Raw genomic sequence first — 27,492 nt, 5'->3', positions numbered from 1 at the left:
AGAGACCCGTGCGTCACTCCTGCCTGGCCTCCCACTTCTCCAGTAAGTCCACTGAACTGGTGAGCATGGGAAATGTAGAGCTGTCGCCTGAAAAATGACTCCTGTTTGTATTTTTTTTTTTGCGTAATTCATATTCCCTTAGAGGCCTGTGCATAAAGTTGGGTACTAGTTCATCTCCTGTACAGAAATCCTCAGACGTCTTCAAGGTCTCGGGTTCAGAGAAAAAAACGAAGTAAAACTTTGTCTGCAAAAATTGCGATCGTTGACAAAGACACAACCGGCTGTACCTTAAATGGTATTCTGCTGACTGACGCACATCAGAGGAAGAATTCACATGAGAGGATCTTGTAGTGTTGTGAACCATCTATCATGATAAGAGAGATATGAAGCAGAGCAGTGAGTATTTGCTGGAAATGACACTTAAGGGAAGTTATCACTCAAACAAACAACTCTGACTCCCAAAGCCTCAACACATCCAAAATTCCAATCAATGGTACTAAATGCTAAACATTTGTATGTTTGCGGCTCAATCCCTGTTTAAGTATTTATTCAAAGTAGTTGTATCATCCTTTTGCGATACACAAAAATCAGAGGGCAATAACTTGGTTTCTGTAATTTAAAGCTCGGCTTCATTTTGAAGACATTATTGGAGTCAATAAACATCAAATTAGAAAGGGAGAGACTTACGTTGCATCTGGAGACAATATGTTTGAAAACATGTGGGGCTTTCTTCAAACTAAGAGGTCAGAAATGTAGAATTTGAATCCAAGAGGTAGATAAAAGGAAAAGCTGTGTGTTCTAAAGTATGACATTCATTACCAATGAGCACTGGGAGTTTTATTTTTGTTGATTTATCCTGTTTCACACGTGTTCGTAGACTATTTGAGATTAAACCTACTGTATAACATCTGACCAGCAGAGAGCAGCATCACACTTAAAAATGGTCCAGAACAAAACATGCATCAAGACAATTGAGTGTGTGTATGTGTGCCCACCTAGCCTTGTATATTTTGAGGAACATACATATATCTATTATAGCTGCATTAAAAAAAAAAAAACAAAAAACAAAAAGGCCACAGCCACTTTATACTACTATGCTGTGGATGAATCCCCCACACTGTCAGTATGGTGCTCCTGATGAAAAATAAGATTATTATTTTTTTAATCTATAAACTGTGTGCAGAAAATAGGGTAGTGAATTGCAGAAAATCTCAAATCTTTTCCTGGTGACTCAGACTTATGACTCCTCCTCCAAGTGATATTACACAAAGTGGCAAGTATATGTGCAATCTGCATCTTATCTTTGAGAGATAACATTCAAAAATATCTGGTTTGTGTCCTATAAAAATGAAATGTGGTTCCCAGTTCGAGCTCCACGAGAAACCATGGCAACTGTGCTTGTTTTCCTGCTCAGTGTTTGCAGCACAACAAAGTGTGCCAATCCATCACCTGGACCTATGAATATTTAATAGCAGCTGCATGGAACATGGAAATGAACAAGTGGATCTCCTTATTACTTTTAAGTAGCTCTGATTGGTATTGATTTCCTTCATTCATCTTGTGGACAAGCCACTTCATTTCTTATTCATTTATACTATTCACTGTTGCAGTCACTAGGTAGCCTACTCTACAAGTACAGCTGATGCAAAAATACATTAACGCAAACAGGGATACCGTAAATAGACTGATGGCTCTGGCTCATCCTGCAAAGACGTGTCACATCAAGGTGGTAAAGATTGGCATACCGTGAGTCCTGTAAATTAAAAATCAAGATTAAGAATGAATCATAACTGTAAAACTGACCTCATCTTCTGAGCAGTCACTGTCCAGATCAGAATCGATCCTGTAATGCCAAAGAAAGAATTTGGGGTCAGGAGGACATATTTATTTATATTTAGTATTTCTTTTTATGTACATGACATATGATTTTCTGACGTACAGATGCTAATAATACAAGATTAGCAGGATGCTATTTCTTTATGACTAAACTCACAGCAGTCCATTTCCTCTGCCCCCTCCAATGAAAAGAGAATAACAGCATCTGTAAAAACCATTACAAAAAACAAAAAAAAAACAGTCATTACTCAATCAGTCACTTGGTCTGTACAAATTATTAATTCCGTATGAACCATAGCATTGTAATATTGTAACACTGGAATGAGGTGATGAAAGCTTTGGGGTTTCCTGTGGCTGTTTAAATTGGCTGAAAGCACAAAAGGAGACAAACTACATCTCTGTCACTGACTAAACTGACTGTGAAGGAAAGTCTCCTTTTACTCCACCATTGACTTTCTCTTAAAGGGCTTGAAGACATCACTGCATGCAGTGATTCATAATGTTTACAGCAAAACCTCCAATTTGCCATTGGCCAGTCCTGGCCCATTTTAGTAAAGACTCAGGTGTTTGCTGATTAGACTTGTTTTATCAAACTCTAAATGAAGGCTAAAAAACATCTTTGCTGAAGGACCATTTAAATAGAGAGGACCTTTAATTAGTTATTATACACTATCTAACTAACCTCAAACACATTTTTTACACCAATTAAACTTTTTTAATGGTATTGCTATTTTGAATGTAATGCTATTGATGAAACAGGTAGCACAAATCAAGCGATCTGATTGGCTAATAGTTGTTGCATACTGAGCACAATCTGCAGCCGTGACGTCAAAATACTTTTCACAGACACCTATCACTCCGCGAAGGCAGAGTGACGTTTACCAAGTGAAAGAAGAAACAAACACGCTAGCTGGCGGGGCTCTAACATTACAGAAACCTACACTTAAAAAAAAACCCACAACGGAAACAACTACCCAAGAGCATTTGCTAAAACATCTATATCGGTGAGAAACTAATCGTAGTGTGTCATTTAGCTTGTTGAAAAGTCATCATTTTCATAATGAAGCAATAGCTCAGGCCGAACAACGGCCCTTATCTGTGGTATAATGCCGCTGTAGTCGTGTGGTCTTTATACCGATATATATGTAGGAACTATGTAGAGCCTAATTAAGACTAATTATGATGTAACACAACTGACACTGAGTAAAAGCCCAAATCTACTCTTACACAAAGTGTGTTTGTTGTGCCTCCGTCATGACAGATAAAAAAAATCAGTCCTAGACCGCCAAAGCGAGCTAGCTTGAGCTAAAATCGCAGGCGTGTTAGCAAAACTATTAACAGCTGAATTAGTCCACATTTCTAACATTGGCTCGCACATCAAACTCCCCACAGGTAGGTAGGCGATTTTATTCATTTATTTATTGTGGAACAGCTCAGTTTTTTTTTTATGAAGTGATTGCCTACACTTTATGGTCGTCTGCAGAAGGACTTCGCAGAGTTGCAGGACGATCTTTAACCGAGACTCGCCTTCATCAAGAAAGATGTGAAAGAGTCTGCTGGTGGCGCATGCGCAGAGAGATGTCACTCTCAAAGAAAAAGTCCCGTAAAACGCCTCACTTTGGAAGAACAACAAGACGGGTTATATTTCAACATTTTTTGGAACCCTTTTAATTAATATTATCGATGATATATAGATATAGATATAAATCAAATACACTCAAATCAAAGTGGCAGCCTCCAGATTACCTTATGAGCCACCCGAAAGAAATAAAATGTAAACGATACAATAAATTGGTCTGTTTCCAAAAAATTCTTTGTGTTAACAAAGTTAACAAATTGGGGTTAGTAAATGTAAATGTTTATATTGTGTGAGCAAATTCTTTTTTAGTGTAGCATTGCATTAATTTGTTTAATCTAACCCCAGCCCCAACAACCAACGATGGCTTATTTGCCAGAAGCTTTATGGAGCATTCAGTGGTTTAACATTGAGTTACATGGTAAATCGAACTCCATGAACAGCATTGTCTCTTCATTCTATAGTATTTGATTCCCCAAAAGTTGAATAACTATCCACAAATTTTCCAAATTTTCTGATTTTCAAAATAAGATTGGAAGAGCCATAGCTCGTTTTTCTGTCTTCCCACCTTGAAATAAATACATTTTACACACTATTCACTAATCAAATAATGTTTATAATGGGTGTCAGTGAATATCAATCTGTCCACTCTATTAAATCTTTCAGAAGTTCTCTCTCTCTCACTGGGGTTACCTCAGACACATGTCAGGGTTGTTTTCAAAGGATATCCTCATTAAAGAAAAAAGGGCCTCCTCCTCTAATTGCCTTGCTTCGTGACTTCCCTGACAATAAGCTTCCACATCCTCACACCCACTAAACATCCTCTGTGTGGTGGTTTCAATAATGGGCTGATTCACCTCTGAAGGCAAACAATAGAAATGTCTTCTTTTATTAGTGCAGTTGTTGTGATCCCTAATGTCTGTAACACCTTAACTATTTTTTTATGTTATAAGCAATTTAATGTTTTGCGCATTTACCAGCAACTACCGGAAGAATGCTTTTGTATTTCCCAAAGTCTGAATAAGGTCAGGCAGCACCAGTAGTTCTGAGAGGCTGTGGTGATTTCTACACACTGGACTACAATATGACAACACTTTTGACATCCTGAAATTTTCGTTTATCATTTGGAAAATATCCTGAAATTCCCTTTATAGGTGAGAATATTAATGCCACTTTCTTAGCCCAAAATTTGAAGCATTGATTTAGTATAGACAGAGATAGACAGCTTACATTTTTAATGTCTCTTATAAAAGAAGTTACATTTAATTGGGGTCCTTAACATACATTTCTGTAATATATTTAAATAGGGTCTGTGTGTATATATAACTGTATCATCTTTCACTCCTCATCAGTCTAAATGATGGCCCAAAGGCAGAAATGTCCTTTATTTGTCCTCCACGTACAATTTAATAGATACAAAATGAAACATGGAAAATCTGTGAGTGTGGTTAATTTGACATACTACTCATTAAAATGCATTTCGAAGAGGGACTGAATGTGTCTGCAAGAATGTAGATAACGTTACCAGATCTCAAGAAATTGGGGAAATTTGTTGCACACTTGAATTTTGTACATATTAGTATTTAGACACTGAGCTACTTTCATTGTCAAGCAGGGCTTCACTGAGTGAGTCGTAAAAACAGATGTCATAGAACATCATGAATGTGTAGCCTTTTCTCTCCTTACATCTCACTGCTGAGTCCATGCAGGATCTGATGTTGCCCGTTTGCTTTCTTGTCTTGTAATTTCCTGCCCTCTTGTGGTGACATTAGCCCACTGTCTCTGGAAGCTTGTTTACCTATCAGCCGTATCATCCATAGTTCTATTTATTTCCTCAGCCGTGGCCTTGGCCCTTTTTGCACTCCGCTGTCAACAAAGGCTGGGAGTCATCAAGCATGGGGGAGCTACAGCATTTTTAGAGCATTTGTGCAACTTCATTGATTACAATCCCAGGATTTTAGAAAGGTGGCAAACTAACTACAGACTACAGACTGTCTGTAAAAGTCAGTGAACACCACTGAATCCTTCTTCATGCAATAAGTAAATTGGACTGTCTGTGAGCCAATAATATACAGAGGTCAGGGAAAGTTATATTACTTTTTTGAGGACAAAACTTTAAACCAGCATGTAGTTAGTTTGTGATGTGAATCTCGTGGCTGCAAATACAATACATCTGGGGCAATGCCTTTGTATATTCTAATTCATCCAGGCCATAGTCATATCTGGCCAACAAACTGAATCGAAAAGCAACTGGACTTAGATTTGTCTAAGAAGACATTTCACTTCTTATCCAAGGGGCTTCATCAGTTCTCAACCCATTTGTCTGACAAGTCGTCTCACTAGTCATCAGACTAGTGAGACGACTTGTCACCCTGTCAGGACATCTTCGCTCCACTTTTCTCTTTCCTGTCTGAAGAAGTTTTGGGTTAATTTTCCTAAATTGACAGTAAACATACCAAATGTGAAAATGTATTACATCAGTGGGGATTTTGCACTGGAGCCATCTGGCAATTAATAAATACAAATATGGACTTGATCCTTTATTAATGTTAAGATTTTGATTAGTGGAGCTTTGAGTAAGTACTTCGTATCTTTGGTGTGCTCACATACAACATACGACATTTTCACAACAAACAACGCCCAGGACTGGGCAATTGTATGAATGCTCAACTTTGCCTGTTTGAATCCTCAAAGCTTTGCTTTCCAGGCTGAAATCAACACAGCCCCTCTCCCTCCATTGCTGCAATGTTCTCTGCGCCTGAATAATTCAATATTGCTCACTGTCTGCTCCTGTTGTGTGCTGCATGGTTAAGAATCAGTGAAGGGGAAGGCTAAATGCATGGGAACAGGCCTTGTTTTCTACGCCTGCAGCCAGGCGTACGCTTTATGTAAGGGGGGAGGTTGGGTGGCCAGTGTACAACATCCTCTGCATGAAAACTGCTGTCGCTTTGTCATCACGTGTCTGTCCCATCCTTGCTCTCACTCTCTATCTGCTACAGCCTTGCTAATGCTTTATTTTTTAATGAGCAGTCAGAAATCATCATTATAAGCAGTTCTCTGTGATGATATGTCTTTTTCTGTAATTGCGTTGTTGTTCTGAGGATGTTCTTGAGTCACTGCGTGCTGTATATGCCTTCGGCTCGTCCACACCCCCACACTCTTTAACAAGCAGGTGTTTTTGACATCATGATTACCATATTCGACTTCTAAAGGAGCACTTCATTCAACAGCTATGTTTTTCCGTCATACAATTTGGCTACAGTAAGATTTTTAATGAGTAAATCTTGTTTGTATCACACAATAGATGCAAATGTTTATTAAAATGTAACTGCAACTTGGTGCATCTCTTAAAGGTTTGTCTAAAAGGCAAGAATTGAACCCTCTATCCTGTGAGAGATCTGGAATAGGAGAATTTGCCTGGCAACTTTTGCATTATTTAGCAAAACGTTTTCTCACAATTCAACTACACAAGAACAGTGTGCTCTTCAGATGTTTCTCTGAATTACAAACAACCACTTAATTCATCTTTGTGATCATCTGCTTTGTTTTCTACAGCTGGAAGTTGTTTCTTGTTTGCCTCAGGTTGTCTAGCAATGAAGTGTGAACATTGCAAAGTCAGAGGAGGTACAGATTTTTTGCACGAGAAACAGATAAAAAAAAATCTCTCTAAACTGCACTTGACCAGCTGTTCAACTGTGTGGAACTAATCACTCACCAAAAGGTAACCAGAGGCATCGGCATGCCCAGTAAACACATTATAGGCCAGCTGGACGTTACACTAACGTTTGATTTAAGCTTGATTAAATACAAGCACAGTTCTTATAATCAATTTGATTAATTAGGTAAAGAATCATTGTTTAAAAGGGAATTCACTTTTTGATGATATTCACTATATTCATGGTTATCACTTAAAAAAAAAACAGACTTGGCTTTCCCAAACCAATACCACTGCAGTACAACTCAGGCAATGGAAGAGAATAATATTTTCTGTAATGCTCGATAAGATTATCTGCATTTCCGAGAAAAGGTTTCAATGTCATTCCACAATGTAATAATACAAATTTTGAAAGGTGGAACATAATTTTAATTTTAATATCACAACTATCTGAAAGTTGAGTGTAGTGAAGAAGTATAAATAGCTGCCTATAGAAATAGTTCAATACTTCATTAATTGGATTAGTGGGTGAGTTGATCTGTTCTGGGACACCTGAGTGAAGCCTTCGCTGTAAGTGGAGCAAGAAACAGGAAACTACAAAATTAAAACTATATATCACGATATATCATTAAATTAAGAAAAGCAATTAATAAATCATTGTGTGTAAGCAAACATTTTATTAAGTGCGTTTTGAGATTCATTGAAACTAACCCTTATCCCCTGCACCACGGCCTGACCACCACCACTGATCAATACAATATTTGACTTTGTAGTTAATATATAACCACGCTCACTTGATTCATGGCATTCCCAGGCTTTGAAAAACCAATTACTGTCACTTACAAAAATAACATGGTTACCCAATAATGGAGGCTTTGTATTCTCTGAAAGCCTCACCTTTATGTGCCACTCGAAACCAAGCTTTTCTCCTTTGTCTTGACAATTAGGTGAATAATGTTTGCTGTCTATTCTTTTCTATTCTTTTTGTCCAGAAAGTTGTAAGTCATACGGATCAACAAAAAAATGTACCTTCAATCTCAATTGCTCATCCCTTCTGACAATTATCATACTTGGTTTGCATGTCTGATACTGCTGGTCATGCAAATATAGTGTAAACTACCATCTCTGCCTAATCTCTGCTTATTATCATTGCATTCAACACATCATGCCTGCTGGAGTTCATGTATAGTCTGTAATTATGTTGGAGGGTAAAGCACAGTGGGGAAAGTATAATATAATATAATATTAATTGTTTTTTTCCTGGAATTCCTGTTTTGGCTTTTTTTTTTATTGTCTGTGTGTGTGTGTGTGTGTGTGTGTATGTTGTCGATTGCTGTCTGTGTTGATAAATGATTGATTGTGTTGTGGGGTAACTTTATTGTGGTCTTATCTATATGATCATTTTTTTGAAATATTTTTTTCCCCTATCCGGAACAGCTCACATGTACACACATAACAAAGGTCCACTGTACATCCTGTGCAGGCATTTGTTCAGTGTTAATCTTGTTTTTTTTTTTTGTCCTGCTGGGGGAACTTGTGGGCTGTTTGTGATTTTACCAGTCACTTCAGTGATGGGCTGTGATTTTCATATCAAGTGTATAACATAAATCACCGTCAGTCATTTTCTCTCCTTCACATCCACTTCTCAAACAACGCTCACTTCACCAGTCAAAGTATGCCAGTGACCAGGCTGTGTTTCATGCTCAGAGGCCAGCAGCGATAACCGCTTCCCACTGAGAATATCACGTGACATGTGGAGAGTAAATGATAGTTTCATTTACGTTACATTCACCATGTTAGACTGCACAGTAAAAACAGAGAAAGGCAGCCTCATTCTTTAAGGTCGATGCTTTCTATATGACTCGGAGAAAGGGTGAAAGATGACACAGTTGAGTCAACATGAGCACTCTCAGCTCTCAATACTGAGACGAAACGGGATGGAAAGCTGCCTCTCATGCTCTGCTATCCAGGCCAGTGCCCTCACAGCCTGTGGTAGAGTGCCAGCTACTGTACTTTATCTGAACAGGCAGGAAACACAAAGAGCATGTTTTCCCCCTGCGTTGCCATGTGTTTTTCACCTGATCCCTCTTTGCTCTTTCCAAACTCTAGACCTCCCTTATATTTCCAGCATTGTAGATGATGATATTGGTGACCTTTGACAGGGACCACTTTTGTACTAGATTTTGTTTCCTTTTTACGGATATGAGTGGAAAATCTGTTTGTCCCATGAAGTGCAAACTTTTCAGGAAATAAAGCAGTGTTGTTTTTGACTAACTGTAAAGTTTGGTCACAGTAACTCTGACCTTTGCATAAATTGTCATCCGCATTAGTCGATAATTTGGTTGTCAAGGTTCTCATGAGATGATAATAAAATAAATAAAAAGAAAAAAGAAAATGTAATGGGGTTTTTTTGCTCTTTTTTTTATGCCTTTATCTAAGACGATAATTGGCAAAGAGGCCAGTACGACCTTTAGCACAGATTTTTCGGATAATATGAAAACATCTGAATAGCTCACTGTGTAACTGCACTGTGTACTTCAGGTTAGTTACTCCATAAAGTAATACGTCAAAATCTGGAAAACGAGACTTGAAAAAGCATGTCCACACCTTTTTTTTATTGCAGTCTACTGAAAATATAGTCTACATTTTTGGTCATCATAAACCTTTAGCTGAAATTGTGGCTTAGTTGATTTCCTTGCAACACTTGAGTCATTTTGGATTTATGGTGTGAAGTGTTCACTTCAGAACAGTCTCTTTTTTACATGATGTCTCCTCCTCCCCCCTCGTCATCTCTGCTTTTTTGGTGCGCATTGCAACACTTTTCCGTCATGATATAGACTACACATCCAACAAATGGTTCAAATATTTCCTTCAGTTCGTTCAGTGAATTTTATCCACCAGTTTCATCAAATGAAATAGCAGCATGCGTTCAGTCTATGGTACTGCCTGGTATTTACCTCATGGTGTGGCTGCTTTGACTGTATGTGCGTTTATGTTCTCATTCAAAATACACCAAATACTTTTAATAATGAAGTGTATTACTTTTGAATTAGTGTAAAACATCCATGTAGAAATACAAATAAAGTAACTGGATGCAGTTGAGTTAGAGACGCCTCAGAAATCACCTGCTGTGTGAAAACCACAAGAAACCTGCAGCTGAGTGCTTCTATTATTTATGAATAAAGAAGTGCTCCAGGCCTGAGCAGCGGGGGGATTAGATGTGGGATCCAATCTTTAATCCGTGAGGAAACCCGCGCAGGCCGGCCGGCCGGCGGGGCGGGGCGGGGCGGAGCTTTGGGACCCGGTAGGTGTGGACAGGGGCAGGGTTTTCCCTCCAGGAGGGGCAGCAGGACGCATGCGCCCCGCTCCCACCGTGTCCCCGTCCAGGGCGCAGGAGCTGATGGGAAAGACTGTCGGGTTACCTGCTTAAAGGCGCCGCCGGCTGTGTGTGACCGGCCCAACTTGCTCACGGGCTGCGGGGACCGGAACACACTCCTGCTCTTGGAAACATTGAATAAAGGAGGGAACGAGCCGAGAGCGGATGAGAGAGACGTAGAAGATTATTGAGGAGGAGTGTTTGGATGTATCAGAGAGCGGATTAGGTCCCACAGCGAGGAGCCACTCTGTCAAAGATGCGGAAACAACAACAATCTGGATTTTGATCCATCCGGATCTTCGGACGCGTCCGGGGCAGCATGTCTTGGCTCAGGAGGAGGATGAAAATATTCCCATCAAGAGAGGAGCCCTGAAGTTCACTGACTGCTGGGACTATCACCGTGCTATGCATTGGCTCGTTTCTACACCATTACCGCGGGGCTGACGGGTTTGGTCGGACCGGAGCCATCATGTCAAAAGTCATCCAAAAGAAGAACCACTGGATTACCAAAGTGAGCGAGTGCGCGCTTGTGCGGGACGCGTGCGGGGATCTGAACGTGGAGCTACGCGGCGGGGCGGAAAACGGAGAGTTTCCCTACATCGGCCAACTTCGTGAGGATGCTGTGGTTTACCAGGACGGCAAACCGAGCCCGGGGGAGCTGCTCCTGGAGGTGGAGGGGCTGGCTGTGTCCGGGCTACCCCTTTATGACATCCTAACTTTGATAAAGTGCTGCAAAGATCCCGTCAAGACGAAAACTGTGCGTCAAGGTAAGAAGCGAATGAGAGGCCACCAGCGTGCGTGCGTCCATGTGTGTTTGTACCTTCTCCTTTCTCTCATTTGCACCTACCAAAGAGTTAAAGGGTCCCCGTGGACGTTTTCTTATGATTGTCAGGTGGCACAGTGTCAAAATAATCACAATAATAAAAAAAAGAACACACAAGAATTTGTGTGATTGTATGAAGTAGCTGCTGCTGCTGCTCCAGCTCAGATTCTCCTCACAGCAGCCCGGAGTTTTCACAGAGTTTGACATGAAGCTGTCCTGACAGTCCTCCTCCTGCGCTTGTTTGTCTAACACTGCTAAGGCCACTCAGGCTCTGACCTGCAGGGTCAGGCAAGAGGCCGCTGCTGCACAGCTTCATCCTGAGCCCACACCTCCAAGCCAAGTTCCTCTTCTCAAACTGTTTAATGGAACAGCAATCATGAGTCGATTAGTCAGCTGTCAGGGAAAAAGAAGGTGAAAAAGTGTTTGATTTGTTATAAAGTTTCTCTGCGTTTCATCCTGAGATATCTAGCATCTTGAACCAGTGACCAACTTTCTTCTGACAGTAAAAGAATTTGCTGGTTATGAAGAAAGTCTTCAATTGATTCCCAATGTTTGATTCTTTACTTTCACATTTGAAGATTAAAAACAGCCTCTTAGTTTAAGCTGATTATTTTCTCAGCTGGTCGTCGCCCACCTGCGGTTCAAATCCCTGTTTCTTACTAATGATTTTCATCTTCCTTTATTCTGTTGGTATTTTTTTTTTTTTTACTTTAATGATAAATTCTTTGCCCTATGAAATGAGAGAAAAAAAAAAAAAAAAAAAAAAAAACAAACACACACCCCAGATTAATTAATGCCAAGAAACAGTTTGTCATGATCCAATGGGTTGTTCTTCGATGTCCTGTTTATAGAAAACCCGATCACTTGAGAAGATAATACCACAGCATTTATCACAGTTTTTGCATCCAAAAACAAGTGTTGAAAAAAATATTTATTACCTAACTAATCATTCCCACTCTAATCAGTTCTGTAAATGAATGTAGTTTTTTTATTTTAAACCAAAAAGGGTGAGGGTTCAATAACCGCTGACGGGCAGATGGGGCTATTACTGGAAATGCTCCCCGTGTGTTGGATCAGCTTGACCCATTGCCCACAGTCTGCTGCATCTGCATCTGTCTGAGAAAAGGCCAGAGGGAGCAGGACACAGTCACAGATTCAAACTTTTCTCTTCTCGTCTCTAGTGTATTCTGCATGGCTTCATCCCAGCCAGCTGGATGTTCTGCGCTCCGTGTGTGAATATTAAAATACACCGTCATATATTTATTTGTGTATTTCCTGTCACGTGTTTGTTTCATTGCTCACTCACACAATTACACAACATTTGACAGCGTCCACCTCTCTCCAGGGAAATCATTAACAGTGTTATATAACCGCAGTTTAGTTTCAGTCTAACATTGGTGCCTTTCTGGTGTACTGTATGTCCATTAATGGCTGTGCAATCAACGATTGACCTATGAAGCTGAAGTCTCGACCCCTGGGACAAGAGCTCAGCACTAACGCCGCGTTGCGTTTGCAGAACAGGCATTTGTTTGGCACAGTCAGATCAGGATTGCACCACAAGAGGCTTTTACAGTTCTGTAATTATTCTCAACTTTACAGAAACTGTCTGTTATGTACTTTTAAACTCTGCTGCGCTCTGACAGTATACATTACAGATATCCTCAGTCATGGCTTTGTCATTAGTTTCTTGCTTGAGTCAGCAGAATGTAAACAAAGGACAATATGCTTCAGCTATCTGAGGAGCTCACAAGACCTCCATTGTGTCTCGCAGTTTGGTGGACTTCCATGAAGAACTGGCCTGTGTAGGTGATCCAAGCTGTCCCAGACTGTACGACTGGCTGGCGGGACAGATTGGATCTCCTTGTTCTAAATAGCTCCAGGTCTTATTACAGGAGCCCACATCACCTTAGCACTCTGTGTGGAAACTCTATCAGGCAGGTTGCTGCTGTGGCGTACTGCAGTGCCCACAGGTGTGTTTCTCCCACTGAGGAATGCAGAAAGAAAAACCACCTGAATGGGGTCGAAGCATTCCTCTGAACAAAGTGGAATATTACACCCCTGTGAGTTTGACTCTTTTTTTTTTTTTTCTTTTTTTTTTCTCTTAATCTCAGCAAACACTTCAGATTGGAATGGATGAAAGCGGTTTATTTATACAACAGATGTATAGTAGAAATATTTCTATGTTATACGTACAGCATGTTTGTGTTTTAATCCCATACAAGCCAGTGGATGTTTATATATATTAAGTCATACACTGTGTATCTTTAGTTATGCTCTGTATTATTGTGATGTTTTTTTTTTTTTTTTTTAATTTTCATTTCATCGACAGTATGCTGCTTTAGTTGCAGTCCCTTCCTGTTTGACTTTGTTATTCAGGAAAAACATGCATATACAAATATACAGCCTTTGTTTTAATGAACAGAGTAGATAATCTTAAGAAAGTCTGCACTAATTTTGCGTTATTTTGCGGCAGCTGTGGTGCAGGAATTAGAGCAGGTTGTCGGCTCATCGGGTTTTTGGTTTTATACCTTTTTGTACAGCATCTTTGGGCAAGACGCTGAACCAAACTGCAGATGATGGCTGCTGTGGACAGGTGAATATGTTGTGTTGTAAAGTACTTCGATTGAAGTACTGTCTAATGAGGAGTAGCAGAGGAGTTTTGGAGGGTTTTAGAGTCCCTTAATTGCCTCCTTCAGGAGCGGCTGTTTGTATGCCTCACACAGTTCAGTGGCGTCACATGCATCTCAAACAGCAGAATAAATATCTTGATATAAAGGGGCAAAATTACAATGGCTGACTTCCTGTTGTTTTTTTTAGGACAATGCCATACACCTGTCCTTTTGACCTCATGCAACATCGCTGTTTAAAGCCTCTCTCTCTGTGACTCACATCAACTGTCTCAGGAATGCTTCACCTCTGGCAACATACTCACAAAGTACACATTAAGGACAAATACACGAAGTGACAGAGCAACATATTCGATCTTTTCATCTGATGGGCTGTGGTTACTTCATATTTAATAATGACAATCATGCTTTGTTTCCAGATTCCAGGGTTGGAGGATGACTAGGTTTATGGCCTGCTATGATATTGAGGTTAAAGTACAATGAGGTAATAATTTCAGACATATCGAGCTTTGATCCACCTGTGTGGCACTTATCTTGTCTGAACCCAGCCCCGAGGCGAAACGTTGTGTCATCGTTTATTAGTCTTGGCTGTAATTATTGTGCATGTGATAAGTGGTGCATCTGTGAAGGTTCAAAGGTCATACATTAAGTTTGGAAACACTTAGACTGACAGTTTATTTATTTATTTATTTTTTCACTCTTATAGTTATGCTGTAATTGATGATAGAAAAGGAAGAAACAGATTTGAGTAATGCTGTGTTTTGCTTACTTTGTTTTACAGCCTCATTCAGGACAGCCCTTACACCTTAGTTGTTCATCTTTGTGACTCAGTCTTCTTCAGCACTTAATGGGTTTAAAGGTTGACTCTGCTCTGATCACGGGTGTGTTTTGCCGGGCGTTTGCCTGAGCTCTGGGATAATGGCCTGGTGTGACAACCAGACTTTTATGACCAAAGTTAATTATTCTTTTTTTTTTTTCATTTCCAGTGCAGGCCAAGGTCAGTATAACTGTACCGATTTAGCGTAGACGTGAACAAGCAGTTCAAAGTGTCACATGACATTTTCGCTGTCATCCTTCAGAATAGGAAAGGGAAATAAAGATGAATATTGCTCTGGTCTTCAAACTCCCATAAGGATGCATTGTGCTTTTACGTTTAATCCAATTTGGGGATACTCCAAATGTACACTACGAATTTTGAAGCAGTGTAGGGAGAGAGAGAAAAAAAGAAAAATTCATGGCTTATTTTTTTCTATCTTAAACTGTTAAGTCTATATTGCGCTAATTAGTATTTTAAATTGTGTGCATGGCTGTGGACTGTGGTTAAGATGGCTAACCCCCATCGTAAGGATGTGAGGGCTTTGCCAGCACTCATCTCTTTGGTGATTTGCCTTTGTCAGTCTTCATTAAGTGTATCCGCCTGTATGAGAATATTCCTGGAAGGTTTGTTTTAGGCTTGTGACAGGAATCCTATGGCTCTGTCTCCTCCTCCTCTGCTCTGTACCCTTCACTTTCTCCTTTTCCTGCCTTAACTGCTTTATGAGCACTGTGCTTTGGGCGGCACAGAGGCCTCTCAGAGGTTTTGTATGTTATCTTTGCCCATCCTCATATCACCATAAAAAATGTAAATAGTTTTATACGTGGACATGGTTATTTAGTTTGGCCCTTACTGCTAACAATGGCAGTGTACCAGGGAAAAAGGACCCCCCCCCCCCACACACACCAAATACACAAGCAGCTTGGGCTGTTTAAGCTCGATCAAACGGCTGGTTAATTTAACCATTTTGCCTCAGGTATTGTAACAGTGAGGTTGGAATAGAGACAGAGTTACGTGGTTACAATTTCAGGTCAGTTAACTGTTAATTTAACTGCCATGCTTTTTTTTTTTTTTGCTTTTTTTCCTTTTTTTCCTGTTTGTACCAGGTCGCACATCGTGCTCTTTTTATAGTACTGTGTTTGGACGTAATGTGTAAACTCATGTTTATTTACTCTGTGATCACATAGTTTGATTCATTTCAAAAAGAAAGCTCTTTATAATGTGTTTTAGCTGGATCAAGTTCTTTTTAAAGTCATATTTTATTTCTTTATAAGACCATTATATATACATATACTATGTATATATAACGGGCTTAATGATATGTCGAGTATTATGACAAATATGATTAACTCTATCCTTAAACCCTTAAATGAGATTCAAAGATGGAAGCAAACCCAGAGCTAAAGGGGACGATTCCCTCTTCATTACGTTTATAGTCTGGACAATCAGGAAGAGGACTTCTCTTCCTCTTCCAGGCGCTCTTCTAAATGAATAAAAATTGGATGTTTCGTGTATATGTATTTGGCTAGAGACTCACATAAGTAGAAGTGACCGTTTTATTAAGAAAGTAATTCTGATGTGTTTCGGTACCTTCAGAGTGTTGTTAAGTTATGAACCTTTCATCAGCCCATCATTTAAGAAGAGCTTAAATTTCACTGACCTCAGCTTGAGAGGAATGCTCCAGCTGATAAAGGAGACTGAAGTCACTGCCCGTACAGTAGGTTCAGGACACTGCTCCGCTGCATGTCAGCGGGCAACATGGAGAGCCCTCAGGGTTTTTACGGTCCTGGTTGTTTGGATCTTGTGGGGTTGACACGCACCATTTTTCACAGAACCTTAACGGACATGTTTACCATGAAGCTCCGGTAGCACGCCACTGCCGAGACGTCACTTCCCGTTTATAATGCTGAAAAGACAGCGAAGCACAAAACTGCCCTGTGTTTCGTTCCGTATTGTTCTTGTTGCAACGCAATTGTACGAGTGCATAAATATTTGAAATTGTGGTTGTTATGTTACAGTTGAAAAATGCTGATGAACACCTTGCTAACCACCACATAGGTTGTGATTATAATCTGAACCCATCACTGACATGGGCCGATATTTGAAATCCAAAACGAGACGTGACACAGTCACATTTATAAATGGTGCTCTTGCCTTCAGTTTGGGTAACTTTGGCCTCCATCAAGCAGGATTTATGGGCTGTTGACATGCATGTGCCCCGGGCCCCATTGTGTCACCATCAATCCATGAGCATATAACACCCAACACAGCCTGTACTTTGAACTAACATGGAAGTTGTCTACTTGCCATCTTCCTGCTCACAAGCCTGGAAATGTCCACCTTTATGAGCTAATAAGGGCCGTGTGTGAGACTGGACGTTTCATTTCAACACAGGCTGCAGCCCTCTGGCCCTTCAGGTCATGTTTCCTATGGCACATTTTATCTTGGTCATCAATATACTTAAGTATTTTTGAATCCCTTATATAAGTCCTAGTATATTCACGTATATTGCTTATGCTAGAAAAATACTCCAATAAAAGTGTTTGAACACATCTTAAGCAATTCATCGGGCTGACAGATGGCCTCTGTGTTTGAGCATTAAGCTGTTTAAAAAAAACAAAAACAAATTTGAATGAAATGTTAACAGAAAAAACTTGGGACAATGCTTCCCATTTTGATGTTTCCGCATCTGTATATGCTTGTGTCAAAGACGAATGTGCACTGAAGTATTGGAGATGCTGCCGCTGGGTGAAAAGCCATTTTCTGTCGGTGGGCTGTTCGAAATGTAAGCTGACAGGTTAAATGCAGCGCTGTAGCAGAGGTGCAGTTCCCTTTTACATTGCACAGAGCTGTTCAGCATGAAAGCGGTTTTTAGTTTTGATCCTCTTCTCCTCCCAGCGTGCTTGACAGCTTCCTCCTTTTACTACAAGAATATGATGGTCTCAATCAGGTGATCCCGGAAAGCAAAGAAAACACTGTGATACCGCTTTAAGAGCTCATCATGGGCTTCTTGCACTCAGCCACTCTCTCTGCTGCTCTAATACGCACGTGCACTGACCCGCAAACTCATACATACTCCTACTAAGTTGATCAACCACATACAAACACACTCAGCTCACTGCAAGGGATTCTCATATAGTGGCGATAAATTGACATTTAAGCTGCACTCCTCCTAGAATCACACATCTGGAAAGGATTATGCACCATTACAGGCTCCTTTTTTTTTTTTTTTTTTTGTACACATCATAGCTCTACTTTTAGTCTGTCTCTCTGGTTTTGTTGTGGTTGCTCGGCTCAGTAATTACACTTTCCTTCAGATGCAAATAACATATAGTGTGAGAAACGTTCTCATTTTACCAAAGCTTCTCTGTCATCAAGATAGTTTTCACAATCTGGAGAAGGATCAGAAAAATGTCTAGCCTTTAAAATAATCAAGGTTTAATTGCAAAATAAAATGCTGCTGTGGTTGTGACATTATTTTTATTACATGAATATCGGTCTGTTGTTTGCAGGTTTGCAGATGATCCTCAGAGGATTTCTTGTGCCGCTGATCTCTCTGTCCTTTCCCTCCTCCTAGTCAGTCAATCTCCAGAGATTCAGGTTGCTCATAAGCTCTTGAGAGCGTGACCCGACCCTTCTCGGTTTACCCAGTGTGTAAAACTCTTTATGCGCTATCATCTGATATCCTGACACTAATGTTCACACTGCGGTTTAATCTGAAATATGTTATCCTACAACTCAGCTTCAGATAGCCAGTAATCTTTTTTTAAGGAAGTACAGAAGCCAAATAACTGCTAGAGAATAGCTAAATGTAGTTTAGAAGAAACCGTATCCATAACTTGACACTTGTGGTACTGCAGGGATAGCTACAGCAGTATTGTATTGTGAGGAATGTGCTTTCAATTGGCATGGTGCTACCACTACATCAGTGACTGGATGGATGACCTCCTCCCACTGTATGGAATTTAAGCCATGTTCTCCTGGATATGGCCATCTTGAACTGGTGTTGTCATTTGGATCAGGGGTATCCTTGTCAAAGTCACTAAGTCTTGGTTCTCGTAGTGAATTGTTGGAATTGTTGGATCTCTGTAAAGAGTTTTAGCATGCTAAATGAATTTAACTGACTTGTCCATCAGCATCCCACCCGTACATTGGCCCATGTCAGTCATGGCATCACACCAGCAAGTAAACAAGCAACCCTTTTTTTTTTTTTTGTTTGTTTGGCTTAATTACCATCCTCCAACACAGAAACCGCCAACCTGTCGTTTATAATCGACCGGTAGATCTTCTGTACTTTCCAAGAAGATCTTGAAAATAAAAGGCAAACAGAATATCCAATCACCTTTTGCCTGAATGATGCTGCGAACAATTTGTCAGCCTCTCCTTTACTCCTGACTGATTCAACCGAACAACGAAGAGTTAGATATAACCAGAATAAAAGAAATACGTTTTTGTTGTTTTGTTTTTGATGTTTACAAGCAAAATAATCAAGATTTTTTTTTTATCTGCTTGTCAATTTAATATTTCTGTTGGAAGTATAATCAATAATTTGTGTATAAATATAAACTTGTCCACTGTCCATAGATTTGATTTCCGTTGGACTCTAAAAGCTGATTCCGATTCATTCTTGAATCGACATGTTTTTGTTTAGTTTTTTTAGATTGAAGCAATATTATTGAAATATGGAAGCAGCTTTTGTCAGGAACATGGAAATAAGCAATCAGTGTTTACTGTTGGTCCGTGTTTATTGTAGTGGAAATTCCACTGTTTACTCCAAACAACGCACCATTGTTTCCTTAAAATGCATCGATTCCAGTGTTGCAGAGAGGATGTTTCCTGGGAAAGTTGGATGCCATCTGAAGGTGTACAGTACAGAAAATGCCAAAGCTTTTAATAACCCGTTGTGTGCTGGATCACAGTTATCTGATAATGGGCTACATGCTTGTGGTCCTAATGAGCCCTTGAGCAATGCTTCATGATTTATATGTATTGCAAGGAAGTCACCGGCTAATTTCCATGGGAATAACTAAATGTGAGATTTTAGGTGTAAAAATAAATTTGCTCTTTGTGAAGTTTCAAGGTATCGGTTGTTAAAGTTCAGCATTTAAATAGTTCAAGTCTTAACATATACTATACATATAATATACATAACATATGTTTGGATAAAAACATCATATAAAGGTTTTCCTTTTTTTGGGGTGGGGGTCATCATTTAGTCTTTAGCTGATGTGATTTAGAGACACGTAATACTAACAGAAGGGCTCCTCTTCTTGATATTTCGCCTAATCCCAAACAAACACAGAAACTAGAGCCAGCAAGCACAGGTAGCTTTTGATCTTTGAGCTCCAGAAGAATCTGGGTAGTTTTCCCACAATCTTGTTCCCAGATTGAAAAGGTTAAAAAGTTAAATCACACCAGAGAGCTGACAACTTGAAACAGGTGGAGAAACTCCAATGTTCCAATAACTTTACGGGCTGTGCTTTTTTTTTTTTTGTTTGTTTTTTGTTTTTTTTTTTTGTGCGTCTGAGGGCGTATGAGATGTGTCGCCGTATTAACGCAGTCTCATACGTTCTCGAACATATATCTCCTGCTTGCGGCAGGTGGAAGGATGTTGTATCTAAATCAAAGTAGCTCTGCAGTAACCGGCTCTCTCCATCTGATATTCTCATTACTGTCAAGAAGCTTGAAGACTTCTCTGGTTGCGGTGGCTTAAGTTAGTCACAGTAGCAAAGAAAAATTCCAACAATGACGGTGATTAGTGTCGTAAAGGATGTCTCTCCCTGTTAACCTGCAGCCTCTTCAAAGGGCGCAAATGAAACCATCGGAATGAGAGAAAAGCTTCTTTTGTTGAGCTAATTGACAACACTGTCGTTGAAGTGTAACAGGGGTGTAACAAATAACTGCTTTGAACAGGAGAATCTTATTTGTTGGCACACAAGCCCTGGATTGGTCTGAATGTAGCATGAACCGGCCGAGGACACCATTACAAAGTTATGAATCAGTTTCACGTTTACGTTTGCGGGGGGGAAGACAAAAAGCCCGACGCGAGTCACAATGCACCAATAAAGACTACTTGCAGTTTTCCACTTTCTTAGATTGCTGAATAATGAATAGTAAGCAATTATTTAATGGAAAGCGTTGAATGTAATGTAACGTAGGTAAAGTGTGAATGTCAGATGTGGTGCTGCGACCTTGTTACTGTGTGTGTGTTGTTGTGATACATGCTGGGAACTGCAAACAGAATTGCCCATCGCAGGGTAAATAAAGTTTTCTAATCCAATCCAATCTAATCAAATCAAATCAAATCAAGGGATGTCTCGAAATTTTGTTATAATGTTCTACCTCAGTAGCTCATTGTTCCCTGATCTGAGCCTACACAGACCTCTTCTGAGCTTTGGCTCTTATTTGTGCCAGCAGAGAAATCAAATTGCATGTTTTAATTGTCAAAGGGACTTCACAAAGTTCTTAAAATGCAGTTTATTACACTAATAAACATACCATGTTTCTGAATTCACAAAAAAAATAATAAACAAAAAGTTCTCTGGTCTTTGATGAATCTCTTTGATGGTAACCAATGCCACATTTATGGTATTGACTTGCATCAATTCATAATGTAACATGATTATATCGTATTATGTCAAATCCCACTGAATCAAAACAAATTGTTCCATTTAAAAAGGAGAGCACTTTCCCTGAATCGTATTGTACCCCATGTTCTTAGGTATGTATTGGACCGTCTCTTCGTGTTTTTTGGAGAGATGCACGCCCGTAAGGGATAATCCACATATGCAGTAACTTGAAAATGTGATCGATGGGCCGCATGCAACCAGATGTGTAAGCAGCTGCAACTCATTTGCATAACACAGACGAGACAAGTCTGTGGTGACCGATGCTACAGCCTGATCAATCCTTCCTTATTTCAAATTTAAATTCCACAAACTACAAATTGTCTTTTCTGAAATCAGGAGGCGTGCCGCTCTATAAAAAACCATACACCTAATTGTACATACAGTAAAATTGCTCAGTTGAAAAATGTTGACTTCGTAAGAAAATAACTAACTTGGTTTGTTCTTGACTTACTGACAAACTGTGCTGGTACACCATCACGCAGAAGAATTTTAGTTTATAAAAAAAATGACATTTTGTCCATAAATTTATGAAGTCATGTAGCTACTTTCCTTTATATTCTCTAAACCAAGCTGCATTTGTTCTATCTCAACACTCAGTTTACGATGCAATAAAAATAGGAAGAAAGACAAAAGTGATTAATCAGTTGAGGCAGTTAAGTGATTTGTCATTTCACCTCCACATGTTATTTACAGTTTTAATAAAACGAGATCCATGGTCAAAATCCAAACTGCACGGGGCAAAAATAGCCTGCTTTTTATTCTCTATTTTGAAAACGCTGAACTCTGAATTTCCTACAAAGCAGCTCAACCCTGAATTAACTCTGATTCACTGAGTTTTCCTTTTACAAGGTGAGAAAAACTCATCATGACAACTGAAAATTAATGAACGCCTTGTCCTGTAACTAATTAGACCTCTGCTACGATCCTTTCCCAGACATATCCCATAACTTATTCAATATCGCTGCCACCTAGCTCCAACAAAGTCACGTCTGACTTTCTGGTTGTAACCAGCGTGTAAACCTACCACGTGGCTCTTCTTAAAAACCAACATTTCCCTTCAGTCTTCTGGCCTACTTTTACATACACATCTACCACAATCTGACACATGCCTCAGCCTATCAAGTCACTGGCTGTTTTTCTTCCAGCTGTGGCTCTGAATCACTGAGTAAATTTAGACTCTTTGACAAAGTGAGATAATGATGGAAACATTTTCTTCAGCCAATGGTGTCAGCTAAATTTACTTTCAACTCTTAAGTTGTGTGACTTACTCTCCGTCTTATCTTGTGCTGTGCTGCCTTCTGTAAACTTGGCCTGAAACTGACTCAAATCTCATTCAACTCTCAAAGGGAAAACAATATTTTATTCTCTGATGATTTTCTTTGTTCTCAATATAGAGCTTCAGTGTGAGTTTATATATGGTAGCGAAGACTGTTTAATCAGTAAACCGTCACTGCAAAGTGCATTATTCTAATCGAAATGTCTTCAGATAACTGTTTTTTTTTTTTAATGATGAGACATATTTTTAAAACACTCATGAAGAAGATGATAAAAGGTAAATATGTGTTTCGGCTGGTCCTAGAAGATGAAAGAAACGTGCACGATATCATCCAACTCTGAGAAACTTATTTAAGGTTGCTTGCATTAATGTCTGAGGCTGTTTGCAAGCTTCTGTCTGTCCAATGGGAGGGAGTGACCTTAGGATGCAGCTGTTCATCAGAAGTTGGCAGCATCTTGCTGTGCTGAGTAGTGAGGCATGGGGGAGTGGAGAGGAGAAATACTTGGTGCCGAGAAGGTCAGGGAGGGTTAGATAGAGGTCGGGACTGCCTATAATCAGAAACTGCATGGCAGGGTAACTCACTGAGAAAACCTAAAGAAAATGTTGTGTTGATATTGATAATTTGATGGGTTTTTTTTTTTTTTTTTAGCCCACAAACAACAAACTGCATTTTACAGCATCTCCAACCATTTTGGAAAGATTATTTCCAGCAGAGGTGGAACGATGACGCAGAGCATTAAGTTGTCAGCACCCAGTGATGCATTTTCAGCCAGGGAGCACTCAGACTCCCTCAGACTCAAATCGCTGTGTTCAACGAAACTGTGTTCGGCAACTGCTTGTCTTTGATTTGAGATGCCGTATATAACGCCTGCAATGCACCTTGGCAAGCCAACTCTCAAATATTGACTTTGCGCTCTTGGCCTGACTTTACAAAAAAGTTCAACTTTTTAAATGAAGTTTAAAAATTCTGGAAGTACATCAGATGTAATATTCAATGTTATGAATTTAATAACCTTTCCTGTAACGTAGCTCAGTGGACCCCGGGGTTCAAGCCGCAATAAATGGGGAGGCTTGTGGCAGGAGGGGCATCCGGTGTAAAAACTGCAGCCAAATCAACCATGAAAATCACGGGACTGATTTGCTGTGGTGAGCCTGAACAGGGAAAAGCAGGGAAAAAACACAACAAAACAAAACACACAACAATTTAATAACCTTTTAAAAATTGGTTAATTAACATACAATCGAAAAGGAGAGGTTCTCAATAAAAAACCCCACTTAAACTCAAAATCTACTTACTTGGCTTTTCCCAGAGTTTTTGGCCACACCCAGTGGTCTTCAACAGTTCAAGGTTTGCCTATTTCTGATAGAGAGTGAAAAAGGCGTATTCATAAATACATGAGTACTACATTTATTCAAATTTTAATTACTGTAAAGAAATTATTCTATTTTATTATTCTATTAAAAAATAAAACTCGTATTATATTATTTTTCCACAAACAGTTGCTTCCCAGGAGGAGGCATATCATATGACAAATACATAAATAATACATCCAGGATGTTCACAGCTTTATTTTTGCAACCACAGTTTGCTTTAAATTATGGATTAGCTGTAAATAATCTTAAAATGTGACCTGTTTTGTCTGATCAGTAGTCCAAAAATTCAGAAATCATATGAGCGAAATGTTGACCTTTAACCAGCTGGCATCCAAAAAGCTTGCTGTATTATGTTGCTCTAGAGGCTCGTCAGTGTTTTCACGTTCAAGTAAGAAAACTTCCCCATCACCAAAATTAACCTGCAATACTTATTTATCAGGAAATGCTTCTGAAAATTACAAGGTCGATGCTATGTTTGGCTACAGTTAATACACATCCTTCCTTCTCGTAGACCTTGAACTCACTGGCTTGAATATCCCTGGCTAAGCACTGGAAATTGTCCAGTCCTATTGTCTCTCCAGCTCTGGTGGATTTCTTGTCAATTATATGAAGGACGCGGGAAGGAAGGAATTACTAATCGAGTTTCCCGATTCATTCATGACAATAGCCTTGAGGGGCCTGATGATACCACACACACCAGAGAAGGAGCTACTAAAGAAGATATACTGAATTAGAAAATGGCTTGAATCGGCCCAGATGATTATTTTTGTTAGGTTATTGGATTGGACTATACAGTATTTGGATGATATCTCACATCCTGATCTATGACTGCCTGTTCCGGATGACAAAAGACCCTCATTATAAGAAAGAATAGAGGACAAGGGCTTGGCATGTTATTTTACGTCGAGCACAATGAATGAGTACCTCAATAAAACACTCACAGCAGCTGCAATTAAGCACCACACAGTCGGATCTGCAGTGAGTGGGAGTCAGCGCTTGATCTCATTTTAATGATCTCAACATATTAATACGAACTGGTATTACGTAAGCATGTCATATTCAGACAACTGTTTGCCTGATTGTATTTATTTTTAAACTCAACACACTTCTGTCCATCCTCATATTCATCAAACAGTCAATAGGAATGGTCCCTCGTGTCTTTTCATATTTCAAAGGTAAAGCTTGTGTCTCTGGATCCCTTAAAGCAGGATTTTGTTCAAGCAGACGAAGGAACTGTTAAAGCGAGAGGTGTGGCGCGGTTTAGCATTGACCGAATTATAATAGATATGTGAAATCAATGTTTTAAAATCTCTTTTAAATTTAGATTAGGGCGACAAAAAACGCACAGTTTTCTTTATGAATTGAGAGCGCAACTGAAGTAAATGTTTGTCAATCTGATATTCGATGCCAGCGGATGTTTTTCCTGATTGAAAGTGCAAAATTGATGCAAGGAGCTGATAAAAATATCTGAACACTATTGGCTCAATCGGCAGCTCAACCTATTCATATGAATGATAATGTAGAAACAGGATGAGGGGCGTTAACTAAAATAAAATCCTGGGTTTGGTCTCTGCTCTGCAAACTGCGTTCACGAGCAAGTGGACCAACACGCTGTGTTTCAGGCGGTCTAAAACCGATCCACAGCAAAGTTCAGCTCACCGTGGGAGATAATAATGGATGATCATTTTCATCATCGAGTTTTTTTCCAAAACACAATGATATGTTTAGTTCGTTGTTCTCACGTTTTAGTAGCTAAAGTGCAATATTAGAAGAAACTTTAAAAAAAATAAAAAAAAAAATCTTTTTACGAGTCCATAATTACATTTATTTTGTCAAAAAAATATGAAATCGTTTTGGATGATACACACACATAGCACAGTGGCACAATGAAGATGAGGCAGAAAATTTCCGGTGAGGTTGAAATCTGTTCATTTGCACATTTTTGCTGATGCACAGCTCTGAACAAAGTTTGCTTTGCGGATCATATATTATATTGTGACCCATGGAGCTGCGTGGTAGATCTGCCTGACAAATCGATTGAATTGCCATAGTTTCTCTGTCCTTCTGTTGTCTCTTAAGTATGTAAAAAAAAAAAAAAAAAAAAAAAAAAAAAAAAAAAACAGGAAATAACTTGTGCATGGGCACTGAGGATTGTTAGGTTTGAGGAAGCAGGACCGATACACACCTATGAAGGTTGGTAGCATGATAACAACACAGCCGGCGACGGAGCTCTAAGGCCTGCCTTTAATCTTATTTCAGCTGTTGATCCCCAGCTGTCGGTCTGCGGGGGGGGTTATCTCTCAGACAGCTCTGATCAAGACTGAGGTTGAGTTGCACTGCTGTGAAAGTATCACGCTTGCGTTTTTGCTTTTGTTTTGATTTTTGCAGCTAACCATATTAGTTGAATCGTTCAACAGGCGTGCACAATTACCTTTGTTGAAATGCTGCTTGTTCTCTTCTTGCAGCAGCATCCCGTTAGTAACTAACTGAAAAGATTCCCAGCACAGCTGATTTTGAGAAAGGGGTTGTTTATTGTAATTAATATTAGCAGCGAAATCAGATATATAGGCCACAGGACGTCCCGTCTCCTGCTCTCCACCAGCTCTGCTGCTTTATTTTTTGTGCCACATCAACTGCATAAGAAGCCCCTTCAATTACAGCTCTCAAGGTACAAATTAGTGGTTATTTCATCCAATGGAAAGGCTTCTCCTTCTCCACTCTTTCATCCAGATGCATACAAACTATAATTCGAGCCTAATGTGGTAATTTCTCCTCTTGTGCTTTGTTGTGGCTTTCGTCATATCAGCTGAATGGTGATGACATGCTCGCCTCCATGGTGGGAGATGTTTCAGTCTACTACACCATTCAAGGGAGGAAGGGAAGAAGAGAGTAAGGACGGGGTACGTGTATCTCCGCTCCGTCTCATTGCCTGTGGTCATCGGCTCCTGTGAAAGAGGGGACTTTAATGACAGAGGGAGTCTTTGTGTGTAACTGCCAGGCAGGCAATGACATTTAACAGAATCAGCCAGTTAGAACTGATGGCATGCTCATATGCCGACTACAGCTTGATGCTTTCTATCAGCGATGTGCCCGCTCAGCCTTTGCTGTTTTAACACGTGTTGCCCATGGCGGGGGAAAAAAGATACAATAGACACATTAAATAGCAGCTTTTGTGTGCATTTTCGGCAAACATTTCTTTAAAACAGGATCCAGGAGATAAAAATAGAAATCCTGCAAGCTGGAGTATGTCAAGTTTTGTGTTCTTGTATTTGACAGGAACAGCAGTCAATGTTTAGTCTGTGTTGAAATGTTTTTGGGCGCAGGCAGATTGGCGGTATTGAGCCAACATCATTCAAGGCTGACTGACCGCCCTCCCAACTCTATTACCTTTTCTTTGAGTCCTCACACAGTCGTCGCTACCTTTGTTCCACTTCTTCCTCTTTCCTGCGTGGCTCACTTTTTCTTCCTTCATCCTTTGGCCTACTCAGCTCGTAACACAGAGCAGC

The 27,492-nt window shown here is 39.8% G+C and overlaps 1 protein-coding gene across 4 annotated transcripts in view; it reads left to right on the top strand.

Annotated features, from left to right (window-relative positions):
- Positions 1 to 10,483: 10,483 nt before the first annotated feature.
- LOC115046209 (membrane-associated guanylate kinase, WW and PDZ domain-containing protein 1-like) overlaps positions 10,484 to 27,492 on the top strand; it is an 81,078-nt gene continuing 64,069 nt past the window's right edge. For all 4 annotated transcript variants that reach the window (XM_029506434.1, XM_029506432.1, XM_029506433.1 and 1 more), the window contains exon 1: positions 10,484 to 11,210. In XM_029506434.1, coding sequence (XP_029362294.1) covers positions 10,913 to 11,210 — 298 coding nt within the window. In that variant the 5' untranslated portion in view covers positions 10,484 to 10,912. The remainder of the gene's footprint in view (positions 11,211 to 27,492) is intronic.

Source organism: Echeneis naucrates, chromosome 7 (assembly GCF_900963305.1).
Source record: "Echeneis naucrates chromosome 7, fEcheNa1.1, whole genome shotgun sequence".
NCBI classification, from domain to species: domain Eukaryota; kingdom Metazoa; phylum Chordata; class Actinopteri; order Carangiformes; family Echeneidae; genus Echeneis; species Echeneis naucrates.
This window is presented reverse-complemented; position numbering and strand designations above follow the sequence as displayed.